Here is a 12357-nt window from a genome sequence, read left to right as displayed (position 1 = left end):
GCATTGGATGTCATGTTTAAATTCACATGCAATTGCCTGTTGCAGTAACTCATGTTGGAATCGTTGCCATGGTATGACAATCCACATGGGACAAAATGCCCTTTCCAAAGTGTTGTGCTGGCCAGTCTATGGATTCTGTTAAACTGTGAGTCATACAGAGGCATTGCAGATGGGTTTGACACCAGCAAATCTGTCATTTACACCCATATACACTGATTCTGTACATTAGTATCTCATCACCTCATATACAAGATACACTGGCCAACAGGTGAAGCCATTCAAGACCACGAAGTTAGCTTTCAAGGAGCTGGCTTCCCCAACACCCTTTGCACAGTTGCAACAGTTCTATTAAATTAATTTCACTGCCTTGTGACCATCAAACGCCAATTAACCCATCCTGGTAGCTGGCATGATGCCCAGGTATTCAGAATGACCGAGATCATACGTCCTTCAGGAGAACCCATAGTCCACTCTACCAAATGACCCACACATAGTCTGAGATGCAGCTTACCCACTTTCCCAATACATGGTGACACCACAGCACATGATCAGGATGCAATTGCCAAGAGAAATACAACTGCTGCATCTTAATAGACTGCAGGACATACACAACCCCCTGCCTCTGTGTATAACCATTGTAAATAGTTTCGTGATAAATAAAACTGACACACATTTTCATATTAATGTTTTATTCATGGCACAAAGCAGGAAAAATGAAACACAGAGTTAGTAAGAAAAATAACAATACTCCCCAGCCAATAAAAATAATCAGTCTTTGAACTGCTACACACACACACACACGACCCCATTCTCCCAGTCCAGCCACAATGGTCTCAATTCCTAAAACAAATCAGTACAATAGATTGAGCTGTGAGACAGGAAACAGAGCAGGCCCTTGTGTGTGTGCAGGTGTATGTGACAGCCTGTGTAATGTGTGTGGCCGAGTGTGTGTCGGTGGGGAGGGGGTTCATGAGTCTCTTGGAATGAAAAAGTTAACCAGAAACACAGGTATTTCAGAAGAGTTTTTTTTATTTGAGTATTATTGTTATATGTAAAAACAAAATTCACTGCATGTCACAAGTCTCCCAGTTTCAGGACACCCACGCACACATGCACAGGAATCCAGACCAGGAGGGGGGGTTGAGTTCAGCACTGCAGAAACTCCTCTGAAGCAGTGTATCACAATGGACAGCACCTGCACCCAGTCACAACTGAGCCTGATCCAACTAGCACCCTCTACCGCCGAGGATGGGACATCACGCCTCTTCCCATTGAGAGAGTCAATTAGGTAATTAAGAATAAATTAAGGCTGGATCAATATCCTGTGAGGATGGCACACACTGGAAGAGCTGAAGTGTCCCACCCTTGGGGCCGCATCAGGCAGAGGGGTAGGTGACTTTGACTCCCTCTCCTCGTCAAGCGGAGAACGGCGTCACTCTTTGAACTTCCACTCCTGGCGGCACATTGGGCACTGCTGCTGAACCTGCTGCGAGTTCAGCCACTTGAGGATGCAGTGCATGTGGAAACAGTGGGAGCACTGGCCCCACACCAGCGGGCAGTCGTCCCCCGGCACCTTACCTGCCAACCAAGAGATAGAATGAGAGAGAGATAGAGATAGAGAAAGAGATTGAGAAACAGCAAGAACAAGGAAGAAAGAGAGGCCACTAAGCCTTACAGTGTACCCTGATATCCACAGCCCCCCCCTCCACAATGGGCCTCTGTAACCTGTCAAGTACCCCAGCGCCCCCCACCACAGCCCCACTACACTGTACTCAGCTACCCCCCCACCTTCAACTTTAGCACCAAACTACCCCACCCCTCCTCCACAGTGGCGCTCAACTGTAAGGAAAATGTACACACAACACATAACGGTCTATGAAAATAAGTTAAAGCCCTGTTCATTCAGGTGGGAAATGTTCAGGTATGAACAGAGTTAGGATATGAATGTCCGTTGTTTTTAGCAGATTAGCTCCAGACAAAAGAGGTTCATAGCCAATTAGTTACAACAATAGGAGTGGCTGGTTGTGGTTTTAATGCCCTCTAGAGTCATTTACACGATCAAGGAAGTGCTTTTGAGTGATCAACTCATGTAGATCAACTAGCAAGAACAATGCATTCAGTCAAGTCTCTGATTAAGGCTACAAGCACAAAAAATGCCTTTAATCCAGACAGAGAAATGCAAACCAGACCAATCTGAGCCCTGTTATTGGACTGCAGGTGTGAACTGGTCTAGGAGAAGGACAAAGGAGCAGGAGGGTCTATAGAAACTGGTGACTTTTCTACATGACAAAGAGCTGGTTCCTTGTTATTAAAGTACCACCAACTTCATGCACAATGGAGTCACATATTCATGAAGACCCCCCTCTCCTCTCTGACACTGCGCTGTAGAGAGGCTGTGCTCCCAGTAGGTTCAGATAAACAAGCTTATTTGTACTGCTGTCAATGCTGGTATTTCCTTTACTGTCTAATGCAATTGTTACTGTATATACAATATCTGTATCCTAGGATCAATAAATGTTAGGTAAAGTTCTGTTTTTAAACATAAATTAACAAAATGACGATACTCTTTTCCCTACACAGCTACCCCACCCCCCTCTCAGCTCACAGCTCAGACTATAGCAGCAATCCACAACCCCTGTCCTCCGCTCCACTCACAGTCGGGGCAGCAGCCGTTGAAGGGCATCCTGCAGATGCCACAGTTCTCGTCGTTGGCGACCCAGAGCCAGGACGCCACGCCGTTCCACTGCTTAATCTTCACCTTCATCCTCCTCCCGGTGACTCGGGGGTACAGAGACTGGGTGTGCTGCTCTCTCCCCGCAAGCTGAGGAAGCAGGACAGCAGCGTGGCTGAATAATACAACTAAAATACCTAAATCAGGGGTGCCAAACTCCAGTCCTGGGGGTCCACAGTGTCTGCTGGTGTTTGTTCCAACAGGAGCCCCCAATTACTTCATTAATACCTTTATTTACTCAGCTAGGCTTATCTAAAACTGTCATATTTCATGTTTATAGCTAATCCCTTACAATGTGTTGATTCCTCAAAACACTGAACCCACAGAACATTTCACAGCCTGGAGAGAAGGATTCAATTAATCCAGCTGATTGTTTAATTAGACCAGATTAAGGAGTCAAGAGCTGGACTGGAATGAAACCCAGCAGACACTGCGGCCCCCCAGGACTGGAGTCTGACACCCTGGTCTGAATAACACAACGCAAGCTATAACCGTGGAACAGGCCCGTTCACTCTGAGTATTGTGGGTTATTTCCGCACCACAACCAGAATCCCCACTACGTCACCACAGCTGCCTAATGTATTATTATGAAGCCTCAACGCAGGCCTACTCATAAGTAAAATAACTAAGACGTATATGACCCCACCTGCATCAAATGCAATACTTACAACTATGTTTGGCGATATATCCAAAACACAACGGAAGATACACAGTCATAGATGCACGTCCTACATGTGTGCACTGTGTGTTTTAAGACTGCTAAACATGCACGAATACCTTTTACCGGACTGACAGGTTGGAGTGAAATAACTGCGTGTTTCAGGATTAATATTGCCGTTGTTTAACATGTATACAATGCGCTATCTGCGGCTCTGTCAATATGAAGAGTAACTAGCGTGACCCGGAAGCAGTAGGAAGCCTGCCAGCGTCGGTATCGTTTAAACCGGATCTTGAAAGGCCGCCCTCTGCTGGACCGGAGGACACAGTACAGTCGCACTCTGGGCGCGTTGTTTTATTCACCGCGGACATTCATCGCTGAGCCGGGAGTGCACAACCCCAGATTAAAATCACAGTTTGGTGAAGAAAGAAGGCAATGCTGATTTGAACTTATTAAGACAGGGACATTCATGGAGAGCACAACTCCTTCTCAATCCCCAGCATCAGCAGCATCTTAAAAATGAGGTTAAAGTACAGTAAATACACTCCATTCTTAGATGATTTCAATAGTCCAAAACGACTGTGTTCTCTTCTGCGTTTCACTTGTTTTCATGGTTTGAATTACAGGGGGGATTGGGGGATTGAACCCCCCAAATTAAGACTTGGACCCCCCGAAAGGGCTCTCACGGTTACTGACCATCACCCCCCCCTCACCCCTGACCCCCGTTTGTTATTGTATAATTCGCACTCTGCTTGTTTTGTTTTACTTCATAAAGTGTCATTCATATTTTTTAGTTACTTTTTTTAAGTGTTTGATATCACATGCTTGACTAAATTATTATTTTTAAAATCATAATGGTCAATGGCAACGAACTCACAGAGTACAGAGCTCTGTACTAAGTTGTGTACTAGCTAGTACGGTCAGGATCATCTCCAGCTGCAGACTAAAGTTAGTCCCCACTGCAGCGTAAAAAGAGGCGGAGCAGAGTTGGAGACGAGAGGAGGCCATTCGACCCATCGTGCTCGTTTGGTGTCCGTTAATAACTAAGTGATCCAAGGATCCTATCCAGTCTATTTTTAAATGTTCCCAAATTTTCAGCTTCTACCACATCGCTGGGGAGTTTGTTCCAGATTGTGACGACTCTCTGTGTGAAGAAGCGTCTCCTGTTTTCTGTCTTGAATGCCTTGAAGCCCAATTTCCATTTGTGTGCCCAGGTGTGTGTGTCTCTGGAAAAGCTCCTCTGGTTTGATGTGGTCGATGCCTTTCATGATTTTGAAGACTTGGATCAAGTCCCCACGTAGTCTCCTCTCTTCCAGGGTGAAAAGGTTCAGGTCCTCAGTCTCTCAGTAGGACATTCCCTTCAGACCTGGAATAAGTCTGGTTGCTCTCCTCTGAACTGCCTCTAGAGCAGCGATATCTTTCTTGAAGTGTGGAGCCCAGAACTGTACACAGTATCCAGATGAGCTCTAACTAGTGCATTGTACAGTCTGAACATCACTGCCCTTGTTCTCAATTCTACACTTTTGACAATATACCCTAACATCCTGTTTGCTTTTTTATTGCTTCCCCACATTGTTTGGATGGAGAAAGTGAGGAGGGCTAGGGCTCTGGACTCATAACTGGAAAGTTGTGGGTTCAAATCCTGGGTGGGGCAGTGCTGTTGTACCCTTGAGCAAGGTACTTCACTTAGATTGCTCCAGTAAAATACCCAGCTGTACAAATGTAAGTTGCCCTGGATAAGAGTGTCTGCTAAATGACAAATAATGTAATGTAATTATAGTGGACATTTTTGTTACCTGCATGTATTACCTTGCACTTGTCCACATTGAATTTCATCTGCCAGGTGTCGGCCCACAGCTGAATATTATCCAAGTCTCTTTGAATAACCTGTGCTGCTGAGCCACCTATTTTAGTATCATCTGCAAATTTGACAAGTTTGCTAACTATCCCAGAGTCCAGATCATTAATATAGATTAGAAAAAGCAAAGGCCCTAGTACTGATCCCTGTGGAACTCCACTAACAACCTCACTCCAGTTAGAAGCAACTCCTCTAATCGACACCCTCTGTTTCCTAGACATCAGCCAGTTCATAATCCATCTACTTACATTACCCTGAATGCCTGCAGCTTCCAATTTGAGGATCAGTCTTTGGTGCAGATCCTTATCAAAAGCTTTTTGAAAATCTAAGTATATCCTATCATATGCTTTCACATGATCTACAGCTGCAGTTGCATGTTCAAAAAATTCTAATAAATTAGTAAGACATGATCTGCCTCATCTAAACCCATGTTGACTATCTCCAAGAATATGGTTTTCATTAAGATGCTCCTCGATTTTCTGTCTAATAATTTTTTCCAATATTTTACAAGTGATGCAGGTGAGACTGATTGGTCTGTAATTTCCTGGCTCAGTTTTGTCCCCTTTCTTGTGGATTGGTATGACATTTGCTGTCTTCCAGTCAGTTGGCACATCCCCTGTTCTAAGTGTCATTTGGAATATTTGAGTTAGCGGCCTCTAAATAATTTCTCTAATTTCTTTAAGTACTGTTGGAAATATCCCATCTGGCCCAGGTGATTTGTTTGTTTTTAATTCTGCTAGTCCCTTTAATACCTCCTCCTCATTTATCCTGATCTCTCTTAGGGTTTGATTGGACTGATTGTCAACCTGTGGCATGTCATCTGTTTTTTCTTTTGTGAAAACCTCTGTGAAATACTCATTTACAACATTTGCCACATCTTGTTCATTTTCCAAGATACCTCAATTTTTGCCCTTCATCTGTTTCACTTCCTCCTTTTTATTGGCCTCTTGCTGTTGTAATATTGAAAAAAGCTCTTTGCATTAGCTTTAGCTCCAAGAGCTATGTTTCTTTCTATTTCCCTCTTTGCTTTCCTGATCCCTTTCTTAAGATCTCTTTGCAGTTCAACATATTCCTTGTATTTTGTTTAATCTCCATCGCTTTTGTATGCACTAAACAACATTATCTTCCTCTTGATATTTTTATTAAACCTCTATTAAACCATTTTAGCCAATGTTTTTTGGTCCTCAATTTGCTAAGTTTTGGTACAAATTGCTCCTGAGCCTCAAGTAGAATATTCTTAAAATATAACCATCCATTCTACTGAATCTGTATCCAGTGTGCTCCAGTCTACCTCTTTTAAGTGCCGTCTCATACCTCCAAGGTTTGCTTTTCTAAAATTGTAGACCATTGTTTTAGACTTGGTCCTTGTTTTATGAAAGAATGCCTCAAAACTAACCATATTGTGATCACAATTTGCCATTGGTTCTCTGACTAGTGTCCCTCTGACTCTATTTTGGTCATTTGAAAATATCAAGTCAATGCCTGCACTCTCCCTGGTTGATTCCCTGATGAATCGAGTTAGAAAGCAGTCATTTACCATCTCAACCATTTCTATTTCTGCTTCTGTAGTCCCAACTGGGCTTTCCCAGTCTATGTTTGGGAAATTGAAATCCCCCATTATAACAGCCACATCCTTGCTACATGCAGTCCTGATTACACTGTACAATGCAACCTCTTTTTGAATATCTGAGTTGGGTGGCCTGTAACACACTCCTACCACTAATCCTCCACATCTCTTGTTCAGAAGTTTCACCCACAAAGATTCTGTTCCGTGCTAAAGCTGCTGCGCTTTGGCAATGCTAATCGTGTTAAAATGTGAATGCATATAACAACACGGTATAATTATACATTTATTTCAGTAGCATGAACGATAATACAATTGTTTCAGAAATGTTTTTTTTGTGTTTGATATATATGTACAGTGCTGTGCAAAAGCTTTAGGCAAGTGTGAAAAAATGCTGTAAAGTAAGAATGCTTTCAAAAATAGGAGTGATGCACAGGTGGAGGTTTGGAGCCGACACCGCCAACACCGCCCCGCTGTACAGAGCTGCGGTTCCGAGCTGCAGCTCTCAGCGGTGACCCATCCCTATCTGGGCCCGGTGTACTGATATTCTATATTGGCATATACTAATATATGAAGTCAACTATAGGCTTCATACAGCGCAATTGTATTATAACTACATATTATTCATATACTATTGCACTGTTGGGTAATAATTTGTGTAGAGCAGGGGTTCCAATGTCTGGTGATGGACCAATTTTCAGAGGTTGCATGGGATGGGGGCCACAGTAGAAAATGAACCACCGATGAAAACGAAATATGTGAAAAATCATACCTTTTAATTTCCTATACATTTCTATTAGGGAACATTTATGAACTTTAATTGTTGTTTTATTATTTCCCCCAAAATTACATGTGCAATTTGTAACAGATTTGTTTCAGAAAGTGTAATAATATAGTTCAGAAAAGGGGTGGTTGAAAGTTGGCTTTGGGAGGCCGAAACATCCTTGAGGGCCGCATTTGGCTCCCGGACTGCACTTTGGGAACCCCTGCTTCTTAATTTAATTATGATTTTTGTTAGCTGTGGTGTCAATGTCACCAGTGTACACCGGAGCATTATTAATAAATTACATTTTGTCAGTGTCAAAAACAAAAACGTAGCAAACTGTTTGATATGTAAAACAAAACGATTTGTGGTTATGAATCGAGTTATGAGTAGTTCAGTAACAAAAGTAGTCAATACATTGTGATTTTGCACATTTTGTTGCCCTTAGTATGGTACTATCCATAGTTAGTCCGTAGCGGGAGCAGCACTTAGTCCCATACTTTTCTCCTGTAGAGGCACCAGCAATGATTTGGGGGTTCGTTGCAATGGAGACGTTTTTTAATCTCCAGCTGGGGACGAACTTCACCTCCCCCATCGTTGCAATGGGGATTAAATTTGCGCACTAGTTTAGTACGGAGCTGCTAACCACGGGATCATCTCCAGTTAGTACGCAGCTTTCAGTTCGTTGCAATTGACCCAATATGATTATAATTCCTCAAACGATTTGCGACCTCTGTGTCCACTAATATTTTTAATTGGCTGTGATACGCAGTCTGGTCTGAACGACAGCTGTCCACATCGTTTATGGCAGTGGTTCCCGGTCCTGGAGCACCCCTTATTCTGAAGGGATTTGTTATATATAAATAAATAAATAAATAAATAAATACTTAATTGAACCCTTAATTGAAGTAACAATATGATTCGATTTGACCTTTTTCATTGTGTAATAAAAGAGTTGGTGCTTTAATAAGTTATTTATAGAATACTATACTTAAGATAAACCAATACTGTTTAAAATAGTTAAAAGATTAATTCATTAAAATAATAAAGTGAAAACGTATGGGTAATCTTACTATTAAAACTACAAACCCCGGGATCCTAGAGGCGGCTCGCACATGCGCTGTGCAGTACTTCCAGTGGCGTTTGGCTTGACGTCACTGCGCCCTAATGTTTAAGTGCGTCCATTGCGCGCATCCAGCTCAGTCCGTAGCAGCAGCGTCGTTGGATAAGGATAGGGTAGTGTTGCTGTTATTATTATCATCGTAGTACAGGAATAGCTTTAGCCACTAAGGTCCGCTGAGGAAGATGGTCGATAAGATGGATATGTCCTTGGACGACATCATTAAACAGAACCGGCAGCGGGGCGGAGGAGCAGGAGGGCTCCGTGGCGGGCGAGGCCGGGGCCGTGGAGGCTCGGGCGGGGGACGGGGCGCCGGGGCCGGCCGGCTCGGAGGTGCAGGAGGAGGTGGAGGCGGCTTTGGTGGCCGCGGCGGAGCGTCGGGGCCTATGCGGTCTCGGCAGAACCTGAGCCGGGGCAGAAGCAGACCAACGCCGTACAGCAGGGTAGGAGAAAGAAAGATGATGGGGAGAGAGGAGAGAAAAGGAGGAGAGAAAATCGTGGCACCCGAAAATGCCCGGGTCTGCGGAGCTCTTGCGCTGTATTACCCTGTAGCTATCTCGGTGTGTAACCCCGGAGTATCTCTGGAGTCTGCGCCATCGAGTGGCGGTAGTAATTGGGCAGTGTTCAAATTACCTCTTTTTTTTTCCCCTGTAAGGGGGAGATAATCTAGTGCTTAGTTTCTTTTCCCCGACCTGTTTAACCTCCCGTTTGATTTTTGTTTTTAATCTGAGAGCGGGCGTGTGGGCCACGGCGCCATCTTGAAACCCTGGGCTGCTAAACAAGTGCCCGGGCTAAACAAAGCGCCCCCCGCAGAAGCTTTGGGTGTAAAGTGCACCAGTCAGCCCACACAGGGAGGTCTTCCCAACCGCGAAGAGGGCCGCTGCTGTCGGCGCGGAGAGCTACCCGGCCGAGCAATGAATGAATGAGTCCGGCTCTTTTGTCTGCAGGAGCCCGGGAGGAAACCACATGCTCCGCATTTTTTCACTGCTTCAAACGGAGCGCCAGCATGCCTAAACGGGGATGAAGGAGCCACCATAATGAACTTTTAAAGTGAGCCAGGCAATTTGAAACCAATTAATCCCCCAAAAAGAGTGAGTTCGAACGGAGGGCCCCGGTGGTGGAGTTTCTATAAAACAAAATGGCGCCGCCACAAAATGGACGCTCTCTCTCTCAGCCGACCGCACGGGTTTCCAGACCTTCCACACGAAGCTGGTGAAGACGGATCTGCTCGGCGCCAGATGAGTGATCATTACCGCCAATACGAACTGTATAACCCCCAGACCGCGGCGCTTAACGCAACACCCGTGAGAAATAAACTTTAAAGGCGGAGAGAGGGCGGGCGGACAAGGCCGGTGGCTCTTGAGGCTGTGTCGGATTGTGCGGTCCGGAGAGAGGGAGGCCATCGACGAGGGACCTGGTTGTATTAGAGCGGTGGATTCAGCGGCTGCTGCACCGTGGCTGCGACCCAGCGGGGAGAGACTCGTCGAGGGGAGGCCTGCCCCCCGGGTGCCCTGGCTGCGGCAGCGGGCTTTCCCGGCGGCGGACCCGGCTCTGGCGAGCAGGGTTGCGGGGGATCCGTTTCTAGAGCGGGAGGGCGGATTGGCGAGGGGCGGCGAATGGGTAGGCCTCGGCTGGCAGTGCGCCCCTCAGAGTCGGGTGCTACTTTTAGTTCTTTCCCCTCAGTTTTCTCTCAAGTCAACTATTTACAATCTATTGTATCAATGTCTGCCACTGTATTGTGTGAATTACTCGATATTTACTATTTATACCGCAGTCTCAGACCAGATTAGCGCTAGTCTCAATGCTGTTAAACCCGGCTGGGGCTAATCTGGGCCTGTGAAAGTACACGCGTGTCCACTTAATGTGATTATACTGTTTTAGTCACCATATATGACGGTTAAAAGCTTTTAGATTTTTTTTTTTGTAATGGCTGCATAGTAGAAGGCTTCCTTACCAGGAATGGCAAAGGATGTCTTGGGGGGGGTGGTATAATTTAAAGGGGTGAAGTTCTTTCTAATTTAGACTGCTTCTGTAGTTGCATGTTAAATTTAGTCCATGTCAGATGCTAGACAGACCAAAGGAAATGAGATCACCCCTCTGTAACAAGTCTTGAATGGTGGGGTAGATTGTGGAGGCTGTGCAAGGTGGACTGACTGCCCCTGCCCCTGGACCCTGTACTCTTGGACCGGGGAGGGGGCCCGCCGGACCTGGTGCCTGGCTCAGGCCTGTGCTGTCCTCGTGTCAGACAGGCGAGTGGACAGTCAGCAGGTGCGTTCTCTTTGCTCTCTTGCAGCCCAAGCAGCTTCCAGACAAGTGGCAACACGACCTGTTCGACAGTGGCTTCGGTGCCAGTGGGGGCGGTGGCGGTGGTGGTGGTGCTGGCGTGGAGACTGGCGGGAAGCTCCTGGTCTCCAACCTTGATTTTGGGGTCTCCGATGCAGACATCCAGGTAAGGTGATTTTTTTTTTTTTTATATAAATCTCTTGCACCGTGCTCTTGCCAGCGGTCCCGACTGTAGCCGTGTTGGCGTTTTCAATCCCTGCAGGGTTTTTTTTTGGCCTGTTGAGCCCAGTGGGTAGATGGGTTTAGCCCTGTTGGGTATAGGGGGTGGAGATGCCAAGGCAGTTCACACTCCTGTTCTCATGGCAGCCATGCACACCCGGGGCAGTGGTGTGCTGTGAAGTTTAGTTTTGTTGGCACATGGTACTTGAAGGCTAATGTTTAGTTTCAGCTGCAGGTTCTGACCGCATTAGTGTAGGACCCCCCTGTCTGCTGGGGGCTTCCTCCCCCAGAGGGCATTCCAGTGGACAGGTGTCCTGGTACTGAAACGGATCTGTGGGAACATGAGCACACACCTGCTCCCAGCCCTCTGATAGCCAGGCCAGCTGTAGTGTCTCCAGGCCTGTAGCTGGCCCTCAGTGCTGATTCTGCTCTTCCTGCAGGGGGCTTCACTGTAGGCTCATGAGGGTCTTTTCCAGCTAGATGTGGGTTGGTCAGGGGTCTCGCCTGGGGCAGGAGTGAGGGTTTTGTGGGATCTTGTCGTGGGTTGGAGGCTCGCTCTCTGGCCAGTTCTCATCGGGTGTTTCTGTCGCAGGAGCTGTTCGCGGAGTTCGGCACGCTGAAGAAGGCAGCAGTGCACTACGACAGGTCGGGCCGCAGCCTCGGCACTGCGGACGTGCACTTCGAGAGGAAGGCCGACGCACTCAAGGCCATGAAACAGTACAACGGAGTCCCACTGGACGGTGAGTTGGGGGGTTGGCTGGGGGTTCCCTAGGACTGTGGCATTCCAACCACTGATTTGTATATTAGGTGATTTTTAGTCCCGGGCACAGTTCCCATTTCTCCATACGTTTACAGTATTTGTTCTACTGCAGTCTATTGGCCAGTTCCCTGTACAGGTCCTAACGTGTGCTTGTGAACACTGGCCTGTTGACTGCAGATCCCCCAGCACTGAATGCAGGGCTCCGCTGTAATCCAGCTCCTTGTGCTTTGAAAACCTTTCTTGCCGTCAATAACCCTGTCCCCGTCTCCCTGGTGTTGCAGGCCGGCCCATGAACATCCAGCTCGTCACATCTCAGATTGACACACAGAGACGGCCCCCCATCCAGAGGTGAGTAGCAACTTGGACCCCTGATCCGCAAGGCTGCTGCACCCCCACGCTGG

The 12357-nt window shown here is 46.5% G+C and overlaps 2 protein-coding genes across 3 annotated transcripts; one reads left to right on the top strand and one right to left on the bottom strand.

Moving 5' to 3' along the window:
• Positions 1–1011: 1011 nt before the first annotated feature.
• Positions 1012–3643, bottom strand: anapc11 (APC11 anaphase promoting complex subunit 11 homolog (yeast)). Of its 2 annotated transcripts, none has more exons than XM_066704180.1 (3): positions 3509–3643; positions 2656–2821; positions 1012–1578 (listed from the first exon to the last, which is right to left on the bottom strand). In XM_066704180.1, exons 2-3 carry the CDS (start codon positions 2762–2764, stop codon positions 1433–1435), a joined length of 255 nt encoding a protein of 84 aa, XP_066560277.1. In that variant the 5' UTR covers positions 2765–2821; positions 3509–3643; the 3' UTR covers positions 1012–1432. The 2 variants fall into 2 exon arrangements, with proteins under 2 accessions (XP_066560277.1, XP_066560276.1); XM_066704179.1 differs by having other exon boundaries at positions 3400–3642.
• Positions 3644–8759: 5116 nt separating this feature from the next.
• Positions 8760–12338, top strand: LOC136749692 (THO complex subunit 4-like). The gene is made up of 4 exons (XM_066704178.1): positions 8760–9137; positions 10988–11143; positions 11789–11936; positions 12238–12338. Exons 1-4 carry the CDS (start codon positions 8880–8882, stop codon positions 12306–12308), a joined length of 633 nt encoding a protein of 210 aa, XP_066560275.1. The 5' UTR covers positions 8760–8879; the 3' UTR covers positions 12309–12338.
• Positions 12339–12357: the final 19 nt, after the last annotated feature.

The sequence above is a fragment of the Amia ocellicauda genome, chromosome 5, assembly GCF_036373705.1.
Source record: "Amia ocellicauda isolate fAmiCal2 chromosome 5, fAmiCal2.hap1, whole genome shotgun sequence".
NCBI classification, from domain to species: domain Eukaryota; kingdom Metazoa; phylum Chordata; class Actinopteri; order Amiiformes; family Amiidae; genus Amia; species Amia ocellicauda.
The sequence above is the reverse complement of the archived record's forward strand: the minus strand, read 5'-3'. Positions and strand labels throughout refer to the sequence as shown.

What these genes read in the sequence shown, in the direction of transcription:
- anapc11 (XM_066704180.1), bottom strand. Translation starts at nt 2,764, where the DNA reads ATGAAGGTGAAGATTAAGCAGTGGAACGGCGTGGCGTCCTGGCTCTGG. An exon ending in CAACGGCTGCTGCCCCGACT is followed by an intron (nt 1,579 to 2,655) that starts GTGAGTGGAGCG and finishes CTTGGTTGGCAG; the next exon opens with GTAAGGTGCCGGGGGACGAC.
- LOC136749692 (XM_066704178.1), top strand. Translation starts at nt 8,880, where the DNA reads ATGGTCGATAAGATGGATATGTCCTTGGACGACATCATTAAACAGAAC. An exon ending in GACCAACGCCGTACAGCAGG is followed by an intron (nt 9,138 to 10,987) that starts GTAGGAGAAAGA and finishes GCTCTCTTGCAG; the next exon opens with CCCAAGCAGCTTCCAGACAA. An exon ending in CAACGGAGTCCCACTGGACG is followed by an intron (nt 11,937 to 12,237) that starts GTGAGTTGGGGG and finishes CTGGTGTTGCAG; the next exon opens with GCCGGCCCATGAACATCCAG.